Source organism: Kogia breviceps, chromosome 2 (assembly GCF_026419965.1).
Source record: "Kogia breviceps isolate mKogBre1 chromosome 2, mKogBre1 haplotype 1, whole genome shotgun sequence".
NCBI lineage: Eukaryota > Metazoa > Chordata > Mammalia > Artiodactyla > Physeteridae > Kogia > Kogia breviceps.
The window spans coordinates 64,164,862-64,190,940 of NC_081311.1; the positions used below are offsets into that span (position 1 = coordinate 64,164,862).

General features: G+C 48.0%; 2 protein-coding genes across 2 annotated transcripts in view; one reads left to right on the plus strand and one right to left on the minus strand.

The window, feature by feature from the left end:
* HK1 (hexokinase 1) overlaps positions 1-10,836 on the minus strand; it is a 71,660-nt gene extending 60,824 nt beyond the window's left edge. Inside the window, exon 1 of the mRNA XM_059052673.2 lies at positions 10,521-10,836. Within this exon, the coding sequence (XP_058908656.2) occupies positions 10,521-10,811 (291 nt within the window). The 5' untranslated portion in view covers positions 10,812-10,836. The remainder of the gene's footprint in view (positions 1-10,520) is intronic.
* Positions 1-26,079, plus strand: part of TYSND1 (trypsin like peroxisomal matrix peptidase 1) — a 1,185,869-nt gene that overhangs the window by 650,097 nt on the left and 509,693 nt on the right. The gene's annotated exons all lie outside the window — the stretch shown is intronic.

The window sequence follows — 26,079 nt, forward strand, 5'->3', positions numbered from 1 at the left end:
TCAAAATTCAGACACAGCTCTTGGTGCCTTATCTATCATTTAATTGATGCTTCTGAACTGTTAGTTCCATTTCAGTGAGCACGGACAGAGCACCTATTAAGAACCATGGACTGTGCATATAACACTTCTGTTTAATCACAGCAAATCAGGAGGAAAACGGGATTCCCCACTCTTGATGAGGAAACTGAGGTTTTGGGAACTGAGATGTAACAGTCAGCAAGGATGGGTTCCCTGCTGGGCACTTCCACCTGCCCTGATCCAAGCTGAACACTTGCAGGGTGGGCGTTATCAGCCCTGTTTTACACGGGAGGAACCCGGGGCCGTGAAGCCAAGCGAAAGGCCTGAGCATCCAGCACCCAGGGAGGCTCTGGCTTCAGACCCCAACCCTGGTGCTCCTTCCCTACTTCCCCAGACTCCTCTTGCTAGGAGGACCGCAGAAGGCCGTGAGGTCATGCCCAAGGTCCTCTTGGTGACCTTGGCTCCTGCTAAGAGGCACTTTCTGCTGCTGAGAGACCAGGCCCTTGCCCAGACGAGAACAAAGCTGTCACACTGAACTAGCTAAAAATAAAGGAGGTACCCAGTCCCTCAAGGGGAACAGAACAGCCCTGGAATGTGGTAGGGCAAGAACAACAGGCTTCATTCTGGGCCTCATGGTCAATGGCTTGGGCAGGGCCAGGCACCAGACTCACAGTTCCCAATGTGCCAGGTGCCTCCAGACGAGAGGGAAGAGAGGGTCCGAAGTACGGACAACTCTGCTTTCGCTATGAGACATCCAGACCCCAGAGCCATGGCTCGCAAATACTGCAGTGATGGGAGCAGACTGGGCTGGAGAGCGAAGGACTTCAGCTGAGCCTCCTCCAGCTATACAGATTCCTTCTATAACCTTGGGCAAGTCACTTCCATCTCTGTGTTTTTCCATCAGTAAAAAAGCAACAGTGGGGCTTCCCTGGTGGCGCTGTGGTTGGGAATCTGCCTGCCAATGCAGGGGACACGGGTTCAAGCCCTGGTCTGGGAAGATCCCACATGCCGCGGAGCAACTAAGCCCGTGCACCACAACTACTGAGCCTGCGCGTTTGGAGCCTGTGCTCCGCAACAAGAGAGGCCACGATAGTGAGAGGCCCGCGCACCGTGATGAAGAGTGGACCCCGCTCGCCGCAACTGGAGAAAGCCCTCGCACAGCAACGAAGACCCAACACAGCCAAAAATAAATAAATAAATTTATTTTTTAAAAAAAGCAACAATGAAAACTGCCCTCTCGTCTTCATATATGGTGGGCACAGGAGCTCATGACACCATGGATTCCTCAGAACACAGGCTTTTCAAAATCCCATGGTGGCAAAGCAGAATGGTACCCAGGATCCCTGCCCCGGCTCAGGGTTCTGGCCGCTTACCCTCTGTTATCCCGGAAGCTGCACTCCCCCACCATGCCTCTGCAGGTGCCTACAGGTGTGTTCTGGGTGAACAATGATGATAACATCCGACATTTGTACAGTTCAGTATGCTTTCCAAGTGTTTCCATATCCATTCTCTGATTTGATAAATGGGCAGATAGTGAGGTAGGAATCATTTACCCCATCTGACAGATAAGGAAACTGAGCCCCAGAGAGCTTGATGTCCACCTAACAGCACTGCTCAAGCTAGAGGGATCCTTGAGAGATAAAGGATTCCACGCTCCTGGCTTTATAGATGAGGAAATTGAGGCCCCAGGACCGCAGGAACCCACTGCTTTAAATGCAGAGTGCCTCTACCTGAACTTCTGAGCCATAAAATTCCCTGTCTAGCAGAGAGCTTCCAGCAGAAATACAATGCAAGCCACATATGTAATTTAAAATTTTCTAGTAGCCAGATTTTTTTAAAACAGGTGAAATTAATTTTAAGAACATTTAACCCAATATATCCAAAATATTATTCCCACATGTAATTAATATTTTTAAAATGATCAGTGAGCGATTTTATATAACTTTGTCATACAGAGTCTTCAAAATCCTGTATTTTATGTTCAACAGCACATCTCAAACCAGACTTGCCACATTTCAAGTGCTCAAGAGCCACATGTGGCTGGTGGCTACTGTTGTGGACAGCAGGGCTCTAGCACTCCAATCACATCCCCATCATGGGAGCCTTGGGTGATGATTTCTGCTGGGAGCCCACTGCAGTGCACTGCTTTGGAAGCCTGAAGCCCTGGACCGAAGTCCTGGATCTGCATGCACAGTGAGAGCTGCCTACTAGTGTCAGACAAAAGAAACACCTACACCCAAGCTTGCCAGAAGGACTTCACTAAATCAAGCATGTAAAAGTATTTTGAAAGTGGAACAGAACTTTGCAAATTTGAGTTGGTGTCTTTGTTACAAGGATGGCCTGCAGTCTCCAACTCGACTCACCCCACCCACCCAGGGTGTCCCCTGGAAGGCACCAGGGGACATTAGAGAAATGAGATCAGACTGAATAACAAGGCTGAAGGCAAACCTCACGTGTCAATCAATCAAGGAAATCAGCTGCTTACAGTAGGGCCAGGCAGAGGCTGGGAGAGAAAGCTAGAATAATAATGCCTTATAGGGAGCATGGGGAGGTCTTGCAGGGTAAGCACTGGCCTCCCCAAGTGTCCTCTTTTAACTGCAAACAGGATGGAGGGAAGGGGACAAATGAAAAGGGTACAGAGAAAAATTTGAAAACCAGAGAAAAACTAACATTCACTGTAAAAGACTTTATTGGGTCAATTTCCTGCCCAAGTGGAGGGAGCTGGTCAACACTGAGCAGCTTGGGGGTGGAGGGGTGGGAACTGCAGGCACAAACCAGTGTGCTGGTGCTGGGGAGGCTGGGGAGGAAAGGGGAATGGGAATAGGGGGAGTTTGGAGGGTCTCGTGCCCAGCTCTGCCCTGGCCCCTGCTCTTTCCTTCCTTGAATCTGTTTCCCTCAACAGCAAAATCAGAGTTGGATGTGTTATGGTGGAAAGAACATGGGTTTCTGAGTCAGGGGACCTGGTAGTGTTTCTGTCCCTATCACTCATGAGCTGTGTGGTCAGCAAGTCGCTTCACTAGGTGGAGGCCTCAGTGTCCTCATTTCTAAATGGAGATGATGCCTTCCTCAGGTGGACAGAAGCAGGGGCTCTCCCAGCAATTCCACTCCTATACACATACCCAAGAGAAATGAAAGCGTATGTCAACACAGGGAAGACTGTTCACATCAGCATTATCATAACAGTCGCTAAGTGGAAACAACCCAAATGTCCCTCAACTAACAAATGCATAAACAAAATGTGGTATACAGAAACAACTCAATATTATTCAGTAATAAAAAGAACTGAAGTACTCATACATGCTATAGTATGAATGAACCTTGAAAACATGCTAAGTGAAAGAAACCAGACACAAAGGTCACACATTATATAATTCCATTCATATGAAACGTCCAGAAGAAGCAAATTCATTAAAAAAAAGAAAGTAGATTAGTAGATACCAGGGTGGAGGGAGCAATAGGGAGTGACTGCTTAATGGGTATGGGGTTTCTTTTGGGAGTGATGAAAATGTTCTGGAAATAGATGGTGGTGATGGTTGTACAACCTTGTCAAAGTACTAGAAACCACAGACTTGCACTCTTTAAAATGGTAAGTTGGGTTTCCCTGGTGGCACAGTGGTTAAGAATCTGCCTGCCAATGCAGGGGACACGGGTTCAAGCCCTGGTCCGGGAAGATCCCACATGCCACAGAGCAACTAAGCCCATGTGCCACAGCTACTGAGCCTGCGCTCTAGAGCCCGCGAGCCACAACTACTGAAGCCCACGTACCTAGAGCCCATGCTCCGCAACAAGAGAAGCCCACGCACCAGAACAAAGAGTAGCCTCCACTCACCACAACTAGAGAAAGCCCGTGTGCAGCAACGAAGACCCAATGCAGCCAAAGATAAAATAAATGAATTTATTAAAAAAAATGTTTTTAATGGTGTTTTACAGTATGTGACTTATATCTCAATTAAAAAAAAAAAAAGCAGGGGCTCTGCCAGCAGACTTAATGCGTCTGAATGCTGGCTCTTCTGTTTATATCTGAGCCTCAGGGTCCTCATCCAAAAGTGGCGATCATAAGGGTACCCACCTCACGGGGGACCTGTGAGGATGTAATGCCTTTGGTGCAACAAATGTGACAGACATTATATATGTTGGCTTCGATTAGTATTGTTACTATTGATGATTAAATAAGACCCATTTTAGGAAAGAGAGGCCCCTAGTAGGCATTCAGTGCACCCTTCCCTCCAAGGCCCCCTCAAGGCCGCGGCGTCTGTGAGCCTGTAACCAAGCATGCAATCAGATGAACGTGATCTGACATTTTCTGCTTCCCCAGGGACCGCATTTGCAAAGGGCTGGGCTGCAGACCTCACACTGCAGTGTGCCTTGGCGGGGGCAGGTGGCACACAGCCACTCTCTCCTTTTACGGAAGATAGTCTGAAAGAGGCTGCCGGCTTGAGCTTTCTGTAATAGAGAAACGTTTAGGGGACAGATAAGCCAGCCCTGCCCCAGTCAGATCCACCCAGGAAGAGAGTGTGTGCAGGCAAAAGCACACTTGTTTGTTTTAATTCCCAGAAAAGTTTAACGGATTCATGCTAGAGCACAAGGGGATACAGAGAGCCCTCACAAGCCTATCTCTGTACACCCTACCCTGCCACCACCTGGGCACTGTGCTAGCAGCCAATGGGGTGGGCACTGCTCACAGTGAGCTGTCAACCTCACTCAGTAATACTCAGCAGCAAGGGCTCCCCTTCATAAGGTAAACTAGGAAATGGCTAATTTTAAGCCAAGCTCAAATGTTGTATGTGAATGGAAATGGCTGGGAAGAAACAGTTTCTTTCCAAATTACCTATTAAAAAATTTAAAGGTTTTACTGTAACCAAGGGTTGGCTGTGGAACCATATGAACCTGTACAAACTTCTGACTGGACTGGGAGCTGATATGACCACGGAGGCAATTTGGCAAAATCTTAAAAGTGGGAAGATGCACTCACTCCTCCACCGAGCAATTTCAGCCCTAGAAACACAGCCTAGAGCAACTTACATGTGTACAGAAGGGTCACGGGGGCACTGTCTGTAATTTGAAAAATCAGAAACTCAAAGGCCTACCAAAAGAATAAATAAATTCGTTTGGTATATTCACACAATGTAAGGGCATACGGCAGTTTAAATTGATGAAACAGAGGTATACAGATCAACATGGAAGAATATCAAATATACAATGTTGAGCTTAAAAAAAAGCAAGTTGCAGAAGGATACAAACAGGATAACACCATTTACAAAAGGTTAAAGCCATATAAAGTAACACTACATACTGTTTGTTCATAGATATATGATATGTAATAAAAATATTAAAACATGCAGGAAATGATAAACACCAAATTTAGGACAGAGATCACCTCTGGGAGGAGAAATCAATGTGACTTGAAGAGGGGCATAGAAGCGGTTTCAGTTGTGTCTGTAATATAATTGTAACTGTGTCTGTTACCTTGCAAGCTGAGGAGTGGATACACAAGTGTTTGTTATGTTAACTTCAATATTTTTTACACACCTCGAATATTTCATGATAAAAAATTAACTCATATGTATTGATTTGTGGGGAAGAGAATTAAAATACAGATTCCAAGTTAAATTATTCAAATCAACAAAGATGGGTTTTTCTCCTAAAGGAAAGAAGCAGGGGGGGAGCAAGAATGGCCCTCTGGATCCCATTCCAGATTTTCTAAGACCTTGAGAGTCACTCATCTCCTCTGGGCCTCCAGTCAGTCCCTGTTTCTAAATGGGGAATAAAATCTCTGCCTTCTGTCCACAGTACACAAGGCAGCAGGATGTCCAGGGGAGGAGCTGCGAGGGGGAGGGAGCTGCCCTGGGAGCTCAGGAATAATACTTCCTGTCGCGACATCATCACTCAGGTTTCTGAAGGATCAGATGAAAGCATACACATACACACATGCATGTTAGCGTGTCTATGTGTATTGTTAGGTATAGACAGACATATATACATATACGCACACATATAGCTACACACACAATTGATATCTGACATGGCACCCAGGTGTCTTGGGATGCTCAGTGATAACAATGCATTAAAAAAAAAGAGAAAGCAAAGCTACATTTTGGTAACTATCTATTCGACTCTCCCTTACAAAGCTTCTAAGTATAATATTTCCATTTGTACATTTAGAGCCTGATTTTTTTTCTTTTTTTTTTCTTTGGCCGTGCTGCACAGCTTGTGGGATCTTAGCCCCCTAACCAGGGATCAAACCTGGGCCATCGGCAGTGAAAGTGCCAAGTCCTAACCACTGGACCACCAGGGAATTCCTTACAGCCTGGCTTTAAGCAACTCTTAGGCTAGTGATTTCCCACCCAAGATCTGACCACTGGCCCCTATAGCTCTCACAGCATTCTCTGTTTTGCACTTATCATAACACAGCAAATAATTGTTTATACTCCATGAGATTAGGGACTATTTCTACCAGGTTTATAGTTGTCACCCCATCCTAGCACAATACTCTGCACATAATAAAGGACTCAAACATTTTCTGAAGAAATGATTGAGTTCCCATGATCGGATTTGATTCTAAAGGGCCTCAAATCAATAAGCAGGTGCCTGCAGTCTAGCCACGACTGCTTCCTGGACATGGAGCTGTATGGATGCCTCTCTATCCAGCATCTCCTCCAGGGCCTCCTCAGGCATGTTCAGAGCTGACTCCAGTGGCTAATTCTATCAGGCAGGAACCCCTGACTGCAGACACACATGGAGACAAATCAGTCCTTTTAGGAGAAAGCTGCCCATGCCTTCTCCAGAAAACAGGAGGAGTGTGGGAGGACAGCGCAGCACGGCCAGATGTGAAAGTCCTGCATACCCACCCACTTTCCCACTTTATTCCCTCACGACAATCCCAAATTATCAAACCAAATGAAGTGCTGGGCACTTTCTCAGGGGGAGAACTCCAAGGAACTTCCAAAGTAGAGGGGACAGGGATTATGAAATGAAGATTCCCCAGGGAGTGAGGCTCTTACTGGATGCGTGTATAACACCAGTTCAAAAGGTGCATGAGATAGTTTTCGTAATTTTCCAATTCTCATCTCTCTCACCCCCGAGCAATAAGGAAATGGGCATTTTTAAAATCCTTGCTTTTGTTGCTGGAATACATGGGCTCCAAGGAAAAAGAACTTGGTAGCCCTTTAACTGCTAAGCATACTCTCCTCTGCCTTCCTGAGCCAACCACTCGAGGACTCTGGGTTCAGCCATTGGACAAATCACACCTGTTGCTCACCTGCTTACGGGTATTCCTTAGGGTCATGGGGATCCCTCCCAGAGAAAATTCACTGGCATTTGCTCACCATCTGTCAACCCTGAAGGAAAGGAAGTCTAGTTTTTCTTTAGAGGCCAAGTTCTGACCTTGCTGGACCCATCTTCCTTTCCTAAAGGAACAGAGCACTACGTAATCCTTTACCCTCCTTCGAGCTCTTAATGGCTAACCCACGTGGAGGAAGCAGGCAAGATGAGAGGCATGTTAAAAGTTACTCGGAGGTCAAAAGACCCAGGCTCTAGCTGCAGAATTAACAGATGTCTGGTATTCTGATGAACGGAATCTTTCACAAGCACACATGTGCATCCTTTTCCTCCTAAAAGCACTCGAAGAGTAAAAGGGAAATCTATGTTTTATATTTAACTTCAGTCTAATGCCATGACACCATTTTCACCGCACCACATCATCCAACACTATGCAGATGCAGTCTGGAAAATGGGACTCCAGGCTGGGAAGCCAGATGCTTGGCCTGTTTCAACCCAGAATATATTTATGAGGCTGAATTACTGATGTGTCTCATAGGCAATGGGGAGAGAAATGATACCTTTTCACGATCACTTTTGTATCCTGAGCAATCCCAAAAACCTTCCCTGGCACCATCCCCATCTTCCCTCTACACCCAGGCTAGAGGGCAAGTAGATGGATGTGGATTAGTGTGGGATGCCAGAGCTGTCTCCAGAGCTCCAGAGGTCACCTAAGGCTGGAGGGCTGAATCACCATGGCTGCCCACATTGGCAGGTGCGGCTGGGTGGTGGCTGTCTTCACTGGGTCCTCATCAGGTTGCAGGTAGGGCCCAGTTCCCACAGGAAGAACAGGGCTTGAAGTCCTGCAAGTGGAGGACTTACCTTGGAGTCCCAGGGTAAGTGGCAGGTAAGAAAAGCTGGTCTTTAAAAAGTCCTGAGTCCCAGGAGAGCACATGGAGGCTCCCAGGATCTGCTCAAGTAGGGGCCGGGAAAACTGACTAGGCCATCAGAACAAGTACCCACTATGGGCTCAGGAGGCCCAGGAAGCTTCCTGAGGAACACAGTCACAGATGGCAGAGTTACACAGCCCATCAGGAAGGCCAAGGTGACCCCCCTGGCAGGAATCCACATACTCCCCCCATAGAAAGCAGCCTGAGAACTCCTCCATGAGGTGCAAGAAAGCCAGCCTGTTTTTAAGACTCTCCTTGACCAATAATATTATCTGGTGGAAGCTTTGGCCTCAAGACCCACCTCCAGCAAGGTTCTGACGCCAGAGGAGGGCGGGGAGGGAATTTCAGAATGCCAGTCTCAGAAGAGGGACTTGAGGATCAATTGATTCAGAAGTCACACAGTCAGATGCCTACAGGAGCCTGGTGGATAGAGTGTGAATCAGGCCACCACGAGAGTGGAAGGCTCTGGGGCCACACTAGATACTGCGTGCCAGATAAAACAGGTCCCACTGAGGCCAGTCCAAACCTCAACCCAGCCTGGCCCCTGGCGGCCACACAGATGTTGGTGGGTGTGGATGCTGGAGCCTTACAAGGTCATTCGGGTCCCCACCTTAGTGATCTGCTGTCTTGAGCTACAGAGGGCACCGTGTGCAGGGAGAGGGCAGTGAACTCATCTATGCCTTAAATCCCCCACTGTGAAATGGGAAGAACATCAAGGATACACAACACCACTGAAGAAAACTGGTGAAATGCACATGTTGACGTGCAGAGCTCCCCAAGCTCAGTGGTCAGAAGGAGGCTCCAGGGTGCTCCACGGGCGTGAGCTTGAGTCCCACGGTTTGACAACTCCATAGTCACTGCCACTTGTAGCCATGAGGGACCATGGCAGATTCCCAGGCCTGTCTCCTAACTACCCAACTCTGGTCCCCACTCAGTACAGGACCCAGGATCCAAGCAGCATCCCCAGTGCCTTTGTCTCAGCACCTCCCCCTCAGCTGACTTCCAGGAGGAGCCTCAGTCAAGTTCCCAGTGGAGGGAGGCGGAGACCTGGGTCCCGCCCTGGCTCTCCCTCTAACTCCTCGGTGACCTTGATGAGGTCACTGCCCTTAGCAGGCCCGTTTCCTATTGTGCCAGAGGAGGGGGCTGTCTTGGGTGGTTAGGAAGAGCACTGAACATCCTGTGGCTGCAGGCCTGTGGCTCCTGCCTCTCACCTGTAGGTACAGCTCCTTTGTTTGAACTCCAAAGTCAGGTTGACTTTGCTGTCCACCCCAGCTTATCCCAGCAATAATGTCATCCATTCTGGGTGTGGGTGGGTCAGGAGATCTGCCAGGCGTGGCAATGATAAAATGGGCGTCTTTCCCTACAGCTTAGGCTGTTTCTCAAAAACTTGATGCCAAAGGTGGTATAAGGAAGAGATACACCTTTAACACCTGCCACCAGACAGGATCTTATGCTAGACAGAAGTTAAAGGCAGCAATACCTCAGGGTAGGGAAATGTGTCCTTGTGCAAGTACACACATGCCACAAGCATACATGTCAAGGCCTCCATCTGACTCAAAAGACCAGTCTCTTATTTGAGCTCCCTGGGCTGGCTGGAAATTACAGCTTAAGAGAGCAGAACGGTCACGTAAAGGGATAAAAAAATTCCATTCAGACATGCCGCTCCAGACCTGAGGCCTATGAGCAAAGTTTCCGGTGGCCTCCACGCTTCTCCTTGTTCCAGGAAGCCGTGCCGGTCGCCCCGTCTTCAGATTAAGGAGCAGCCGCAACAACTGGGAGAGCCGGGGTGACAGCTTTTCCGGGCACCCGACACCCTCCACCGGGAACCCCAAATATGGGATGCATGGTCTCCAGCCAGCACCCCCGCCTGCTGCGCGCTCACCTCCCCAGCATCTCTGTGATCACTCCTCCGCCCATGGCGCTCGGACCATACCAAACAGGCCCTGTGGACCAACCCACCAGTTGCCACATGGTCACCCTCCCCGCATGGTCCGGGGGCCCATTTGACATCCACATCCCGTTTCAAGGACACTGCAGCAGGCAGTCCAGTCTCGAGGGTCTCCCCCCGACCCCCCAACACACACACACACACACACACACACACACACACACACACACACACGCATACAATCCCGGGAAGAATCAAAGGGCGAAGGCTTCCCCACCGCCCTGCGGTCCAGTGCTGGCCTGGGGGAGGCTGGGCGCGGGAGGATGGAGGCGGCTGCGGCGGCGAGCGGATACCGGAATGCAACGTTGTGGGCAGAGGGCCGGGCGGCGGCGCCGGCGGGGGCTCACCTTTTTGACTTGGTCATCCTTCAGTTCGGTGAAGTAATAAGCCAGGAGCTGCGCGGCGATCATGCTGGCGGTCGGGGGCGCGGGGCGGCAGGCTTGGGGCCGGCGTCTGTCTTCCGCAGCCTGGGTGAGCAGTGGTCCCCGGGCTGCAGCTCCGCGGCTCCTCCTCCTCCTCCTCCGGCCGCTCCTCCCCCACGACCTGGGGCGCGGCGGCGGCTCGCGCGCTCCCAGTCTCCGCGCTCCCGTCCCCGCGAGGGTGACAGCCTCCAGCCGGCCCACCTCCTCGGCGCCCATTGGCTGCCGCGAGCCTCTGCAGCGCCGGGCGGTCGCGGCCGGGCCAGGGCCGGGGGGGCTCGGTGGCTGCTCCTCCCCGCGCCGGAAAGGGGGCGGGCGACGCCGCGAAATCCCCCACAGCCAGGCATCTCCCTGCACGTCCCCCACGTAGGGAGCCGGCGCAGGGGCGGGAGGTTGTGTCGCGGGCGCACCGTCACGCGTGGCGGCGCCCTGCTCGGGCGGGGCGCAGGCGGGGAGGCTCGGGACGCAAGAGCAGGCATCGCCCGGTCCGACTTGCTGCCGAACGGGGCAGCCTAGAGGGGGCGGTCCCCTTCCTTGGAAATTAGGGCTCGCCCCTGGGAGTTCCGTGGAAGGGGAGACGCCCAGAGGGGGGCTCGAAGAAGTGGGCGTGGAAAGCGAGCGGGGCCTGTGGCGGCGGAAGCGAGATCCCGGCGGCTTCGAGGTCCTCTCACCGGGTCACCACGCCAACCGGCTCTCGCGGGCCCAAGGGGCCGAGCAACTAGCCCCACCTGGGCCCTCACCGACGGAGCATCATCCCACTCCAGCCCGCCCCACCGCCCGTGCTGCGGCGCCTCCAGGCCTAATCCCCGGCTGGCGGATTTGTGTTGCTAAACCAAGAGCGACGCCCCACAGCGTCCGCCCCTGAGTCACCGGTTCTTTCGGCCAGCCCTCCCGAAGGGCGCACGACCGCTGGGCGGGACTTGAGCTGCAGGCCCCGGCCTGTCCCCATCCCCCCCGGCCCCCTGAGCACCCAGGCTCGCTGGAGTATGGGCGACAGTTTGGGCGCCCCTCCTAGGTGCCACCTTTCTCACTTCCCGGAGGAAGTTAGCTGGGCTGGGAGGAATCCCTAGAAAACCATTCGGCTTTAAAGGGGGAAAGGGAGGTGAGGAATCAGAGGTGTTTATGCTGCTGCTAGGACTGATGGCAACCATAGGATTCTTAGATTAATTGCTTCTGTGTGCCAAACACCACCAGGAGCTTCACTGCCTTACAAAAGGACAGGTAATGAGCTCAAAATACAAAGCAGTGGTTATTATTCCGATTCAACAGGTAAGCAAGTGGAGGCTCACTGAGGCCATGTGTCTTGCTGTACAACCAGAAAGCTGTAGATCCAGGATTAGACTTTGGGTCTGTGTGTTTTCAAAACGAATGCTCACCCCTGGGTTTTGCTGTCCTCCCAGTCGTATGTAGCCTCTGCCTAAATTGGCCATGATACTTGAACCAAGGCTGCACCACATGGTGCCCTGAGATGGCCAGTGTCCAACCCCATAACCTCTACCCTGGCCCTGGATCCTGGGTGCCCCTGGCCAGGCCTAAGAAAGGTACAGGGGAGTCAGGAGGGGGTGGTTTATGTCCAGAACAGCCCTCAGGGGCATGGCTTTGACATCACCAATTGAAGAGAACCTCGGTTGTGGCCCTTGAGGACAGAGCCCTCAGTCCAGAGCACAACCCCTGCCCCCTAGCTTTATGGCTGTGGCATCCAGGGTCACCTCTGTGAGCCTGCTTCCTCATCTACAACATGGAGATACTAAGGCCCACCTACCTCCCTTGGTTGCTGTGAAATACTACAAATAAAATACCTGCTTATAATATACAATTAATAAATGGTAGGTATTATCATAAGATTGACTGGGAAGCTGATGAGGTTTACACTTCAGGGCTTCTTGCTTGCATTCCCCCAATTCTAGGCCCTCAGAGGGCCTATCAATTTTATATTTGTAATTTTGAATTATTTTCCAAAGAGGCTCCCCAAAATTATTTTAAGCTTTAAAGCTTCACAAAACCTGGATCTGCCCCCTGGATAGTATCATTATAAAACAGGAACAGAGAGGTTTCCTGGCATCCATCAAACACTTATACCACCTGCATGGCCATAAAGCAAAACTGGGTGAATGGGAACAGTTTGGTTGTTCTCAAGTGCCATTTGAGTCTTGCGAATGTGATTCTGCCAGACTCAGCAGGATCAAGAACTGTGCTTTGTTAATTGCTGTGTCTCACACTCAGCCCACGGCCGGCCTGGCACTCGAAGGTGGAATGAGCCCAGTGCAGCGATCAGGAACACACTTACCCCTTAACACAGGCCCAGCCAGCATCATCACCAAGCCCCCATTACAAATGAGATGTCTTATCTGAACTGGAGCTAGGGAGAAGCTAACCCTTCCAATGGCCAGGCTACCTGGAGATGTTCTGTTTGCAGGCAGGAAGGCTGCCAGTGCTTTCTCTTCCCTGCCTTCGAGAGAGAAACTGCTTCTTAAGGTGACTTACTCCTCCCCACCCCCTGAATGCAGCCATGTCCCAAGGCCTATCAGTATTTCCTGAGAAATATCTCTAGGCCTGCCCCACCGCCTCCTCTCAACCCTCAGTCTTCATCAGCCCATGCCAGAAATATTGCAAGAGTCTTCTAGCTGCCCTTCCTGGTTCCTGGCTTCCCGCCATCCAAGTCATTCTGAGGCCCCAGCCACATTACTCCTGCTAAGAAGCAGCCTAATCACAGCATAACCCTGCCCGAAACCCCTGGGCGGCTCCCTCCTTCCTGACGGAGTGGTTCAAACGTTTCTGCCTGGTGTCTGAGGCCCTCTGTAATCTGACGCCACTCTTCCCCACTTATCTCTTCCTCCCCTGTTGGCCACAGTGAAGCCGCTTCCCACTCTTCTTGGCCCACTCCACGTCCATCCTGATGGAGCCCCTGCTCATATTTCCTTGCTTGCTCGGCCTTCTCCACTCACCTCCACCTGACCAGTGTCCCTCTCGCCGAAAGGCCAGCTCTCCCACCCTCCCCATAAAATCTTCCCTGACCACGGCTACTCACTGCAGTCTCCCAGGCCTCAGCACCTCCGCAGGGCAAACTCGGACTGTGCTCAGAGTCCATCTAGATCTAGACCAAGACTCTTCTTTACAGACTACGAATGTGAGAGGCAGCAGGTGGGCCATCTTGCCCAGCCAGTGTGCTCTGTCCATCCTTCCCCACCACCTCACTGCAGCCTGGTTCTCAGATAAGTAGCACTGAGTCATAACAGTCTGCCTGATATTTTTGACTGTCTTCGGGGGGGTGGCCTTATCTGCCCCAATCAGACAGCTTCCTGAGGCCAGAGTCCATTCTGCACTGCTATGTCCCACACTGGGCTCAGAGGTGGGCCTGTCTCCCCTTTCTGTCATGCCAGTTATCATCCCTTGCACCTCTTTATTATTCTGCCTCTTTTTTGCTGTCACGTATCTCTTGGGCCCCAGCCAAGTCCCTTTGCTGATTACTCCACAGACTCTGAGGAAAAGCAGCTAAGACCTGGACCATGGGAAACCTAGTTCCACAGGTCTCTCCTCACCCTCGAGATGGCCCTCCCCTCTCCCAGAAGTCCCCTGGGTTTCTCTGTTCATTTACTGGGCTTCCTCCTGTATGAGTAGGGATGGCGGGTGGAGGGTCAGACAGTGCTGGGTTGCCAACCCACAAAACACCCCTGCTGGTAAGAGAATGAGGGCTGCAGCTAAGTCAGAATGAAACAATTTGCATCAGACCCATGGCACTAGGAACTTTACACCAGAAATTCTCTGCAGCGGATCAAAGCTATACCCCAGCATCTGGCAGCACACTTGTAACAGCAGTGCTTGCATAATGTTGACAGTTTACAGAGTAGTTTCTCATTTATTGCCTCATTTCTCCTGATAACAGCCTGGTGAGGTTAGAAGGGCAAATATCATTATCCCCACTTAATCAGTCGATGAGGGTTACGGAATTTAAAGAGCTTGTTTAAGGTCTCAAAGAGAAAGAGAAAGCAAAAAAAGAAAAGAGTAAGGCCAGTGCCCACACCAGGGCAGCATCTTGGACTCCTGACACAGTGAGGGGCCTGTTGTGCACAGCACGTTCTGAAAAGAAGCACCAGGAAGGGACCCTGACCCAGTTTATATTAGTTAGAACTGTGGTGTTGGGAATTCCCTGGCGGTCCAGTGGTTAGGACTCAGTGCTTTCACTGCCGTGGGCCCGGGGTTCAATCACTTAGGTCAGGGAACTAAGACCTCTCAAGCCGTGTGGTGCGGCCAAAAAAAAAAAAAAGACCTGGAGAGCTTTTACAAATGCTGATACACAGGCCCCAGCCCCAGAGATGATGGCTGAATTGACCTGGGGTGCAGTCCAAACATCCTTTTGAAAGTTCCCCAGGTGAGTCCCAGGGACTGCCAGGAATGAGAATGACTGATTTAGACCCTTACTTTCTACGGGGACATCTGGAGGAAATGTCTGAAACGGATTGACTGGTAATACTTTCAGCAGTCTCTCTTAGATGCTGCCGACCAGTGGTTCCTCCAGGGTCCTAGTGGTCTTACAGATCTGGAGCACACTGGATGCAAGTTCATCATGACTTTCTCATCAGCTTTGCACAGTTCTGCTTCCTGCGTGAGAAGGCTGGTGAGGAGTGTCTGGGGTTGGAAAATCACCTCAGCCTGCCTCCTTTCCTCTAGCATTCGCCCAAAGTGCTGCCCTCCAACATCACAATAGAGGTTATAGATCGACAACCACCAGGCTAAAACATCTTATTTGGCCCACCAAATGTTTTATGAGCCAACACTTGAAAATGACATGTCACTTTAAATTATTTATTTATTTATTTATTTATTTATGGCTGTGTTGGGTCTTCGTTTCTGTGCGTGGGCTTTCTCTAGTTGCGGCGAGCGGGGGCCACTCTTCATCGCGGTGCGTGGGCCTCTCACCGTCGCGGCCTCTCTTGCTGCGGAGCACAAGCTCCAGACGTGCAGGCTCAGTAGTTGTGGCTCACGGGCCCAGTTATGCCGCAGCATGTGGGATCTTCCCAGACCAGGGCTCGAACCCGTATCCCCTTCATTGGCAGGCAGATTCTCAACCACTGTGCCACCAGGGAGGCCTACATGTCACTTTAAAATCCAGGTTTCTGGCATCTAAAGTCTAGCCACACAGAGCCCATGTTATCACTGGCAATAACCAGCCGGCACTGAGCACCACTGCCCCCTTCAGACAAGGCAGGTGTGCTGCAGCTTGCCCAGGCCCCACCCAGCCCACCTGTTCACTGGTACACACAGCTGACTGGCCCCTGTAGGCATTTCAACTTTCAACTGATAACTGGAATTTGTAGACCGAAGGCCTCAGGCATTAGGGCCGGGACTGAGGCCTTGCACCCTAAGCACCTCTCTTGCTTCACCTAAGTCCCAGCCCTCTCAGGTTTCATTCAGGTCCCTGCCTGCCTGCCCCTTGCTCAACCCTGACCTATTTACCTGGCTCAGAAAGGGCCTGACCTCCTAGAGACACCTTGCTCAGCTTCTGTCCCAGAAAGTCTTCTACTCTCCTTGAGGGGTGACAGTCCCTCAGGAAAGCCTAAGGAAAGCCCAGTCTGGTCCTGTCAATTCCTGGACATCCCATCTTCATTCCATTGCCTCTGAACCTGATGAGCCTCCTGTGCATAAAGAATAATGGCCTGCAGGAAGAAAGGTTAACCAGACCGCTGAGGCCTGCCTGGCTTCAGCCCTGCTCCTTATCTGAGGCCAGCTCCTGCCCCAAAGGATGTCCATATCGTGTTGGAACAGAGCAATCTTAAATCACCCTGCTGGTTACCCTGAGTTTCCTGGGATAGTTCTCCCCAGTGCCCACACACAGCCAACCTCACAGGTCCAATAGAAGGTCCTCCTCAATACTACCCCTTAGAGTTAGCTCCAAAATATGGAGGGAAATGCTCCCATAGGAGAGTCCGTGTCAACACTTAGGCAGGGTTCCCAGGCTATGGGATTGCACAGGCCAGCAAATTAAACATACAGACAAAACCTAGGCACTGGCTTTTCATTTTGCTAAGAAAGGATTTTTTTTTCATTGTAATTTCCATCTCCCACTACCAAAATTTCCTAAAGGAAGAACTATTTTAACCCAGAGAAGTAAACATAAGGGCTGGTTTTCAAACAAAATACTTTGGTTTTATAATAAATACTAGTGCTTAGGTAGGACTTACTACATACCAGGTATTGTTCTAAATTCTTTACTTACATTGACTTGCTTGACCCACAGAACAACCCAAAAAGGTAAAAACTAATTTTATCCCCATTTTATAGATAAGAACACCGAGTCACAGGGAGATTAAGTGACTTCTCCAAGGTCATAGGGCTACTGATGGAAAAGCTGGGATCTGAGCCCAGGCAGTCTGACTCAAGACCACCCTGCTGCTCTAACAAGGTGAAATATTCATTTTACTCTATTGTCCGTATTTCTTTTATTTAACCAGGGCCAGTGATGGCTCAGTCACAGATGGGTCCAAGCACCTGAGTTGGGGAGCTTCTCCCCTAGTATACTGAGCCATTCTTGGTTAGATTTATAAAATATGGCACGTGGATCCTGGCTCTGCAGAACCTTAATGATAGGGACAGAGTAAAGGGACAAAGCAGGTAATTAAATAGTTAATCCCACTAGGGAATTATAAGTAAAGAAAAAAATATGGGAGACCCCTGTAAGTTAATGATCACTCAAGAAAGCAAGTTTTCTTAACCAGAAAGCCAAGTAGCCTTGCTTAGCAACAAAACCATGCAACAGAAGCTTGAGACATGCCCCCAAACAATAAAACAATAATGGCATGAGACCCACATCCTGCCCAGTGAGCTCAGTAAGTTAATGACCCTAGGACATGCTCTCTGCACACATAAAAAAAAATAATTTATGGAAAGGTGACATTTCAAAGGGAAAGACCCTCATTGTACTGAGAACTGAAGTAATTTTTCCATAGTGCCATGACAGTCCCAGCTTGACCATGTAGGGACAAGAAAACTCCCCCACCCAACCTGGAGGAGGAGCTGATGATGGAAGCATGATGTCTACCAACAAATGAGGACGAAGGGGATCTTCTCCCCATCCCCACTTTTCCTTTGATTATAAAACTATAGCCCAAGGACTTCCCTGGTGGTGCAGTAGTTAAGAATCTGCCTGCCAATGCAGGGGACACGGGTTCAAGCCCTGGTCCAGGAAGATCCCACATGCTGTGCAGCAATGAAGCCCATGCACCACAACTTCTAAGCCTGAACTCTAGAGCCCGCGAGCCACAACTACTGAGCCCACGTGCCACAACTACTGAAGCCCGTGCACCTAGAGCCTGTGCTCCACAACAAGAGAAGGCACTGCCATGAGAAGCCCGTGCACCGCAATGAAGAGTAGCCCCCGCTCGCCACAACTAGAGAAAGCCCGTGCACAGCAACAAAGACCCAAAGCAGCCAAAAATAAATAAATAAATTTTTTTAAAAAACTGTAGCCCAGTAAGTTCTCAGGGTGTGGTACCCTCTCGTCCACCTGCTTGTAAGCCTCACAAGCATCCTATTCTAATAAATCACCTCTTATCTATCACTTTGCCTCTCGCTGAATTCTTTCTATGCTGAGACATAAAGGGCTGGAGCTCCTTGGAGCGCCCAGAATCACCTCCAAGCGGTTTCACTCTTACAAAGGGCATTCTCAAACCAAATGGTGAGGTTGATCCCGTGACAGAGGGGCCTATAAGGGAGGTGTGGAAGCAGTTGCCCCTCCCAGTGCAGGGGCGGGGAAGGGAGGGTGTCTAGTTTGGTGGATTCAGCTGAGCTGACTGAGTATTCCCCCTTCTCTCAGTCTTCTGCAGGTCCATCCCAACGTGCCCTACCCAAAGAATCACTTTTGTCAAGAGATGCGGCCTCCACCTGTCTCCTGAGCTTCAGACCCATATTTCCAACTGCCTGTAAATATCAACTCCTAGATCCCACGGGCACCTGAAACTCAATTTGTCTCCCATCACAGTTATTTCTTCTTCTTAAACTTCCTTTCTTCTCGATTCCTCCTCTTGTCATTTATTCACTCAAGAAATATTTCTGAAGCACTTAAGGTGTCCTGCGCTTTCTAGTTCCCACTAGAAATGTGCAGGTGAGCAAAACAGAGTCTCTGCCCACATTCCGTGGAGAGAGACAGACAGTAAACAAATCACAAATTAAATGTACCTTATGTCAGGCGCTAGGAGGAAAAATAAAGCAGAGTGTATGTGACACGGCTGCATCCTACAATTTCCATTTCCCCTGTGTCCTAACTAATAAATGCTCTAATGTTTAGGTGCCCTGGCCCCACGCCCCAGAATAAAGGCTAGCCAGCCTGCAACTAGATGTGGCCAGGGGACCAAGTTCTGGCCAGAGAGTAAAGCCGAGTCCCCCTAAAACTGAGTTCCCCTGCCAAGTTTATGATTAACCTCTCTATCCAAAACTTTATTCCTTTTCTTGTCCTGCCCCTGTTCCCCTCAGGATTGAGGAATATCAAAGAAAAGGGGGGGGGGGCGGCTTCCCTTGTGGTGCAGTGGTTAAGAATCCGCCTGCCAATGCAGGGGACACGGGTTTGAGCCCTGGTCCAGGAAGATCCCACATGCCGCGGAGCAACTACATTCGTGTGCCACAACTGCTGAGCCTGTGCTCTAGAACCCGTGAGCCACAGCAGCTGAGCCCACGTGCCACAACAAGAGAAGCCACTGCAATGAGGAGCCCGGGCACCGCAACAAAGAGTAGCCCCCGCTGGCCGCAACTAGAGAAAGCCCTCGTAAAACAATGAAAATCCAACACAGCCAAAAATGAAAATAAAAATAAATAAAAATTTAAAAATAAAATTTAAAGAAAAGGGGAGACTGACACTGAGCAGGCCCCTGCAGTGTCTTCCCAGGTACAAGCCCCTCCATGCTCCCTTACCCCCTTCTTGTTTGGCCTTCCCTGATTTCCAAAGAGCAATTAATAATTAGGACAATAGTCATAGGCCTCCTAGTTCCTCCTGAAGGGATACAGATAACATCTGAAGCATATCTTTGAGTGGTTCTGCAGAAATTAAGACCCCCCCACTCAGTGGACGATGGTGACTTGCTGACCACAAGCACGTAGACCCCAGACTGGCTGGAACCAGAAGGCTGATGAATAAAATTCCTGAAACATCCCCGTTACTTCACTACCAACCAATCAGAAGAATGTCTGCTAACTGATCACACACCCTGCAACCCTCACCCCTAGTGCTCCCTTTAAAAAACCCTTGCCTGAAAGCCTTTCAAGCACGAGCTGCCCCTTGGTGCCCTGCAGTAAATGCTGTACACGCTGTACTTCATTCACTACCACCCGGTGTTAGTAGACCGGCTTTGCTGTGCATCAGGAGGGAGGAAGTAACAAGAAGAAAGTGAGGTCTCATGGGAGCTTCCAAGAGCCATTCCTAAGATTGTGCAGCTTTTCCTCTGCCATCCCACCTCTTCCCTCTTTCTGGTTGAAGTACAGACAGGCTGGAGATCAGGAACCATCCTGGATTATGAGATAACCTTGGGAATGGCAGCCATACAAAACAAAGCAACAAAATAAAATAGAAAGAGCTTGCGTCCCTGTCACCAAGGTGCCCCATATCATCCCCACACTGACCACCTCCAGATTTTTAGAACTTGAGAGAAAAAATTTAAATTACAATAAAGAACAACAGAGAATGTATCACTTTAGATAGGATGGATAAGGGAGGCTTCTCTGAGGATGTGACATTTGAGCAGAGACCAGAATAAAATGAGGGAGTATGGGTTTCCCTGGTGGCGCAGTGGTTGAGAGTCCGCCTGCCGATGCAGGGGACACGGGTTCGTGCACCGGTCCAGGAGGATCCTACATACAACGGAGTGGCCGGGCCCGTGAGCCATGGCCACTGAGCCTGCGTGTCCGGAGCCTGTGCTCCGCAACAGGAGAGGCCACAGCAGTGAGAGGCCTGCGTACCGCAAAAAAAAAAAAAAAAAAAAAAGGAGTATGCCATGCCTGTGCTTCCTCTTCTCTCTTGGGAAAAGAGTGTTCCAGGCAGAACCATCTCCCTGCCACCCAAGCTGGAAACCTGAACATCATCCTGAGCTCTTTCCCCTCCCAGACCCCACCTAGTCTAATCTGATCTGTCACCAAACCCCATCAAGTCTACTTATACTTGTGTCTTGAGAACAAACACAACACAAATCAAACCTACAAACTCTCTTGAATCCATCTTCTCCTTCTGATTCGTTCTGCTACAACAGGACTGTAGTGGGTTGAAGGGCACCCCCCAAAAGATATGTCTTAACCCTCACAACCTGTGAATGTGACCTTATTTGGAAAAAGAGTCTTTGCATGCGTAATTAAGTTAAGTATCTCAAGATCATCCTGGATTACTGGTGGGCCCTAAATCCAACGACTGTCCTGATTAAGAGGCAGAAGAGAACACACAGGGAGGAAAAAAGAAATTGTCATGTGAAGGCAGAGGCAGATGCCATGTGAAGATAAGCCAAGGAATGCCTGGAGCCCCCAGATGTGGAAGAAGTGCCCTAGAGCCTGTGGTGGGAGCACAGCCCTGCTGACACCTTGATTTTGGTCTTCTGGCCTCCAGAACTGTGAGACAATACACTTCTGTTATTTTAAGCCACCAAGTTTGTCGTAATTTGTTCTCGTGGCCCTAGGAAAATACAATGCCTTTAGCACAATATCTACTCTCTCTTAGCTCCAGCCTACAGAACTTGTCTGTTCAGAAGCCCCTGTAGTAAAAATGTTTTGATCATGTATCTCGATATGTATATTAATTTACAACTATCAGTGCATACTACTGTACTAATTTGTTAGGTACATTATAAAACATACCTAAATGTCTATGTTCGACATGAAAATGGATGAGACAGATGGGAGTGTAAAATGATACAACTACTTTGGAACTGTTTGGCTGTTTCTAATAAAATACAATATACACCGACCCCATGACCCAGCAATTCCATTCCTGGGTATTTACCCAAGAAAAACTGAGGCATGTGTCCCTACAAAGATTCGTACACAAACACTCATAACGCTTTATCAGTAACAGCCCAAACTAGAAGCAACCCAAATATCCCTGAGCAAGCGAGTGGTTAAACAAATTGTAGTACCTCCATACATCATACTTCTCAGCTATAAAAAAGGAATGCTTTTCTGGGGTAACAATTTTATTGAGTATAATTCACTGCCATATAATTCACCCATTTAAAGTATAAAATTCAATGATTTTTAATATAATTGCAGAGTTGTGAGATCCTGCCACAATCAATTTTAGAATATTTTCATCATCCCCAAAAGAAACCCATATCCATTAGCTGTCACTTCCCACCCAAACTCCCACGCTCCCTAGCCCTGGGCAACCACTAATCTGCTTTCTGTCTCTACAGATTTGCCTATTCTGGACATTTCGTATAAATGGCATCATACAGTCTTTGGTGACTGGATTCTTTTATTTAGCATAATGTTTTTAAGGTTCATTAATGTTGTAGTGCATATCTGAACAGTCTTTCTTACGTCTGAATAACATTCTGCTGTGTGGATATATCACAGTTGGTTTATCCACTCATCAGTTAACAGACAGTTGGTTGTTTCCACTTTGGGGATTCTTTTGGTATTGTATTACTTGGGCTGCCATAACAAAATGCCACAGACTGGATGGCTTAAGCAACAGAAATTTACTTTCTCACAATTCTGGAGGCTAGAAGTCCAAGATCATGGTGTTGGCAGGTTTGGTTTCTTCTGAGGCCGCTCTCCTTGACTTGCACATGACTGCCTTCCTGACATGTTCTTCTCTCTGTATGACATATCCCTGATGTCTCTGTGTATCCAAATTTCCTCTTCATAGAAATACCAGTCAGAGTGGATTAGAGTCCACCCTAAAGACCTCATTTTAGTTTAATTACCTCTTTGAAGACCCTACCAAATATGATCACATTCTGAGGCTAAGACTTCAACATATGAATTTTGGGGGGGATACAGTTCAGTCCATAACAGGTGTTGTATTAAGAAAACACTGCCAAATCCAAGGTCACAAAGATTCATACCTATGTTTTCTTCTAAGAGTTTTATAATTTTAGCTACTGCTTTTAGGTCTTTGATCCATTTTGAATTAATTTTTGCATATGGTATGAGGTAGGGGTTCAACTTCATTCTTTTGCATGTGGATATCTGATTGTCCCAGCACCATTTGTTGAAGAGACTATTCTTACTCCATTGAACTGTTTTGATATCCCTGTCAAAAATCAAATGATTGTAAAGTTGTAAGGGTTTATTTCTGGACGTTCAATTCTATTCCATTGATTTATATATCTATCCTTATGCCAGTACCACACTGTCTTTATAAACTTTGAAAATAGGAAATATGAGTTCTTCAACTTCCTTATTATTAAAGATGTTTTGGCTATTCTGAGTCCCTTCCATTTCCATATGAATTTTAGGATTCACTTGTCAATTTCTGCAGAGAAGCCCGCTGGCATTTTGATAGGAATTGTGTTGAATCTCTACATCAATTTGAGGAGTATTGCTGTCTTAACAATATTAAGTCTTCCAATACATGAACATGGGATGTCTTTCCATTTATTTAGACCTTTAATTTCTTTCAACAATGTTTTGTAGTTTTCAGAATGTAAGTTTTACACTTCTTTTTTAAAAAAATTTTTTACAATTTTTAAACATCTTTATTGGAGTATAATTGCTTTACAATAGTGTGTTAGTTTCTGCTTTACAACAAAGTGAATCAGTTATACATATACATATATCCCCATATCTCTTCCCTCTTGCGTCTCCCTCCCTCCCTCCCCATCCCACCCCTCTAGGTGGTCACAAACCACCGAGCTGATCTCCCTGTGCTATGAGGCTACTTCCCACTAGCTATCTATTTTACGTTTGGTAGTGTATATATGTCCATGCCACTCTCTCACTTTGTCCCAGCTTACCCTTTGCCCTCCCTGTATCCTCAAGTCCATTCTCTAGTAGGTTGGTGGCTTTATTCCCATCTTGGCCCTAGGTTCTTCATGACCATTTTTTTTTTAGATTCCATATATATATATGTGTAAGCATATGGTATTTGTTTTTCTCTGTCTGACTTACTTCACTCTGTATGACAGACTCTAGGTCCATCCACCTCACTACAAATAACTCAATTTCATTTCTTTTTATGGCTGAGTAATATTCCATTGTATATATGTGCCACATTTTCTTTATCCATTCATCTGTTGATGGACACTTAGGTTGCTGCCATGTCCTAGCTATTGTAAATAGAGCTGCAATGAACATTTTGGTACATGACTCTTTTTGAATTACAGTTTACTCGGGGTATATGCCCAGTAGTGGAATTGCTGGGTCGTATGGTAGTTCTATTTTTAGTTTTTTAAGGAACCTCCATACTGTTCTCCATAGTGGCTGTATCAATTTACATTCCCACCAACAGTGCAAGATACACTTCTTTTAAGTTTATTCATTCCTAAGTGTTTTGTTCTTTCTGGTGCTATTGTAAATGAAATTGTTTTCTTAATGTCATTTTTGGAATTTCACTGTAAATGTATAGACGTACATTGATTTTTACATGTTGATTTCATATCCTGCAGCCTTGCTGAATGCGTTTATTAATTCTAATAGTTTTGAGGTGTGTGGTGTGTGTGTGTGTGTATCTTAGGATCTTCTATATGCAAGATCATGTAGGAATGAATATATACAGCAATATAAAAACATTAAAGCCAGATATGAAAGAGCACGTGCATATGATTACATTTACATGAGGTTCAAGAATAGGAAACCTTACCTACGGTGATAGAAGTCAGAACAATGATAACCTCAGGACAGGGGAGGGAGAAGTAGTGACTGGAAAGGGGCATGAGCAGATTTTGGGGAGTGATGGAAATGTTCTATGTTGAACTGTGTGATGGTTATATAGGTGCATATATGTATTCAAACTTATTGAGCTGACACTTAGGGTTTATGTACTTGACTGCTAGTAAATAATACTTTAATAAAAAAATAAAGATGAAATAAACTGTTTTAAAATGCAGTGGCCTATTAGTATCATTAGTTAATTATCTCAAGGCCTTCTGTGTACATAGGGATTAGCTCATCATTAGCAACAAAGTAAAGCCAGAATTCAAACAGCTTTGCTCGCTTTAATTTTTTTGGCTGATCACTTATTATATCTGATCAGATCTTTTATTTCTTTTAACCCCAAGATGTGGCTGATGAATAGCTTGGAAAGTAGTCAGCACAATTATTTTCTCAGTGTTCATTAGCTTTAATTCACAGTTTCTATGTAGAAATCTTTCTCAGCCACTTGCTTATTTTGTAAGAGTCAGTCTAACTAAAGCCAGATAATATCATGCATAAAAATTCAACCAGTTTAAGTTTGGAATTATATAAAAGTAAAACATTACCCAGAAAACTGAAAATCAAAACAAAAAACCCTTCAACTAGTCAGTTCTAAGACAGTAATGACTTGTAATATGCTTAAAATGGCCCAGGAAACAAAGGAAGGGGCCACTATCAGCCACCCGGAGAGACCCTGGGTACAGGATGATACTAGTGACCATCTGAAGGGCTGACCAAGCAAGGTTACCAGTGTTGATTAGTCTTAAAAGAAGTGGTTACAATGGAACTTGTAATATTTTCTTCCCACTCTGAGGTGGATTATCTTGCACACATGCCTCTGGAGATCTCTCTATATACGTATCCCCACGGCCCCCTGTCTGGTTACCTGGTTGCCCAAGGCTCACGCTCCTTGCCGCTGCCAGATAGAACACAATGTAATCACATGATGCCTCAGCCTAAAGATCTTTTGGACCCCATCCCTAGGGTTCCTTAACCAGACATCTAATGCCAACCCCACCCAACTTCATCAGGCTCCTCTCCTGACTTCCCCACCAGCATCACATCAGTCAGCCTCTCCAGGCTTCTTTCCATCCTTTATAGGCTGTGCTCTCTCTCCTCGGAATGTCCATCCTGGCCTTACAAATTCCTTCCCCCATCAATCCCCTCTGTAAATCTCACCTCTTCTATCCAACCTTCCTTCCTTTTCTCCCCAACACAGGGCTGATTCCTCCCTCATCTGGCTCTTAAGGCACATGTCACCCTGTGTTGTAACTTTTTTATTTTTTGCATGTTGAGCTTCACTTCTCAGCCATAAGTCCTCAGAGACTGGAGACTCTTATTCATTTTGGAAAGAACAAAAATACAGCTGTTCAATCAGTGGAATGAGGGTGAGGGCAGAGGTGGCTATGAATGCAAACCCAGCCTTGAGCCTCACCTGGCTAATGGACGCAGATGCAGGAGAAATTGAGAGTTGCTCTACTTTTCTCCCAGCAAGTTGGCTCTTAAAGACTCTACCTGGGGCTTCCCTGGTGGCGCAGTGGTTAAGAATCTGCCTGCCAATGCAGGGGACACGGGTTTGAGCCTTGATCCGGGAAGATTCCACATGCCGCGGAGAAACTAAGCCCGTGCGCCACAGCTACTGAGCCTGTGCTCTAGAGCCCGA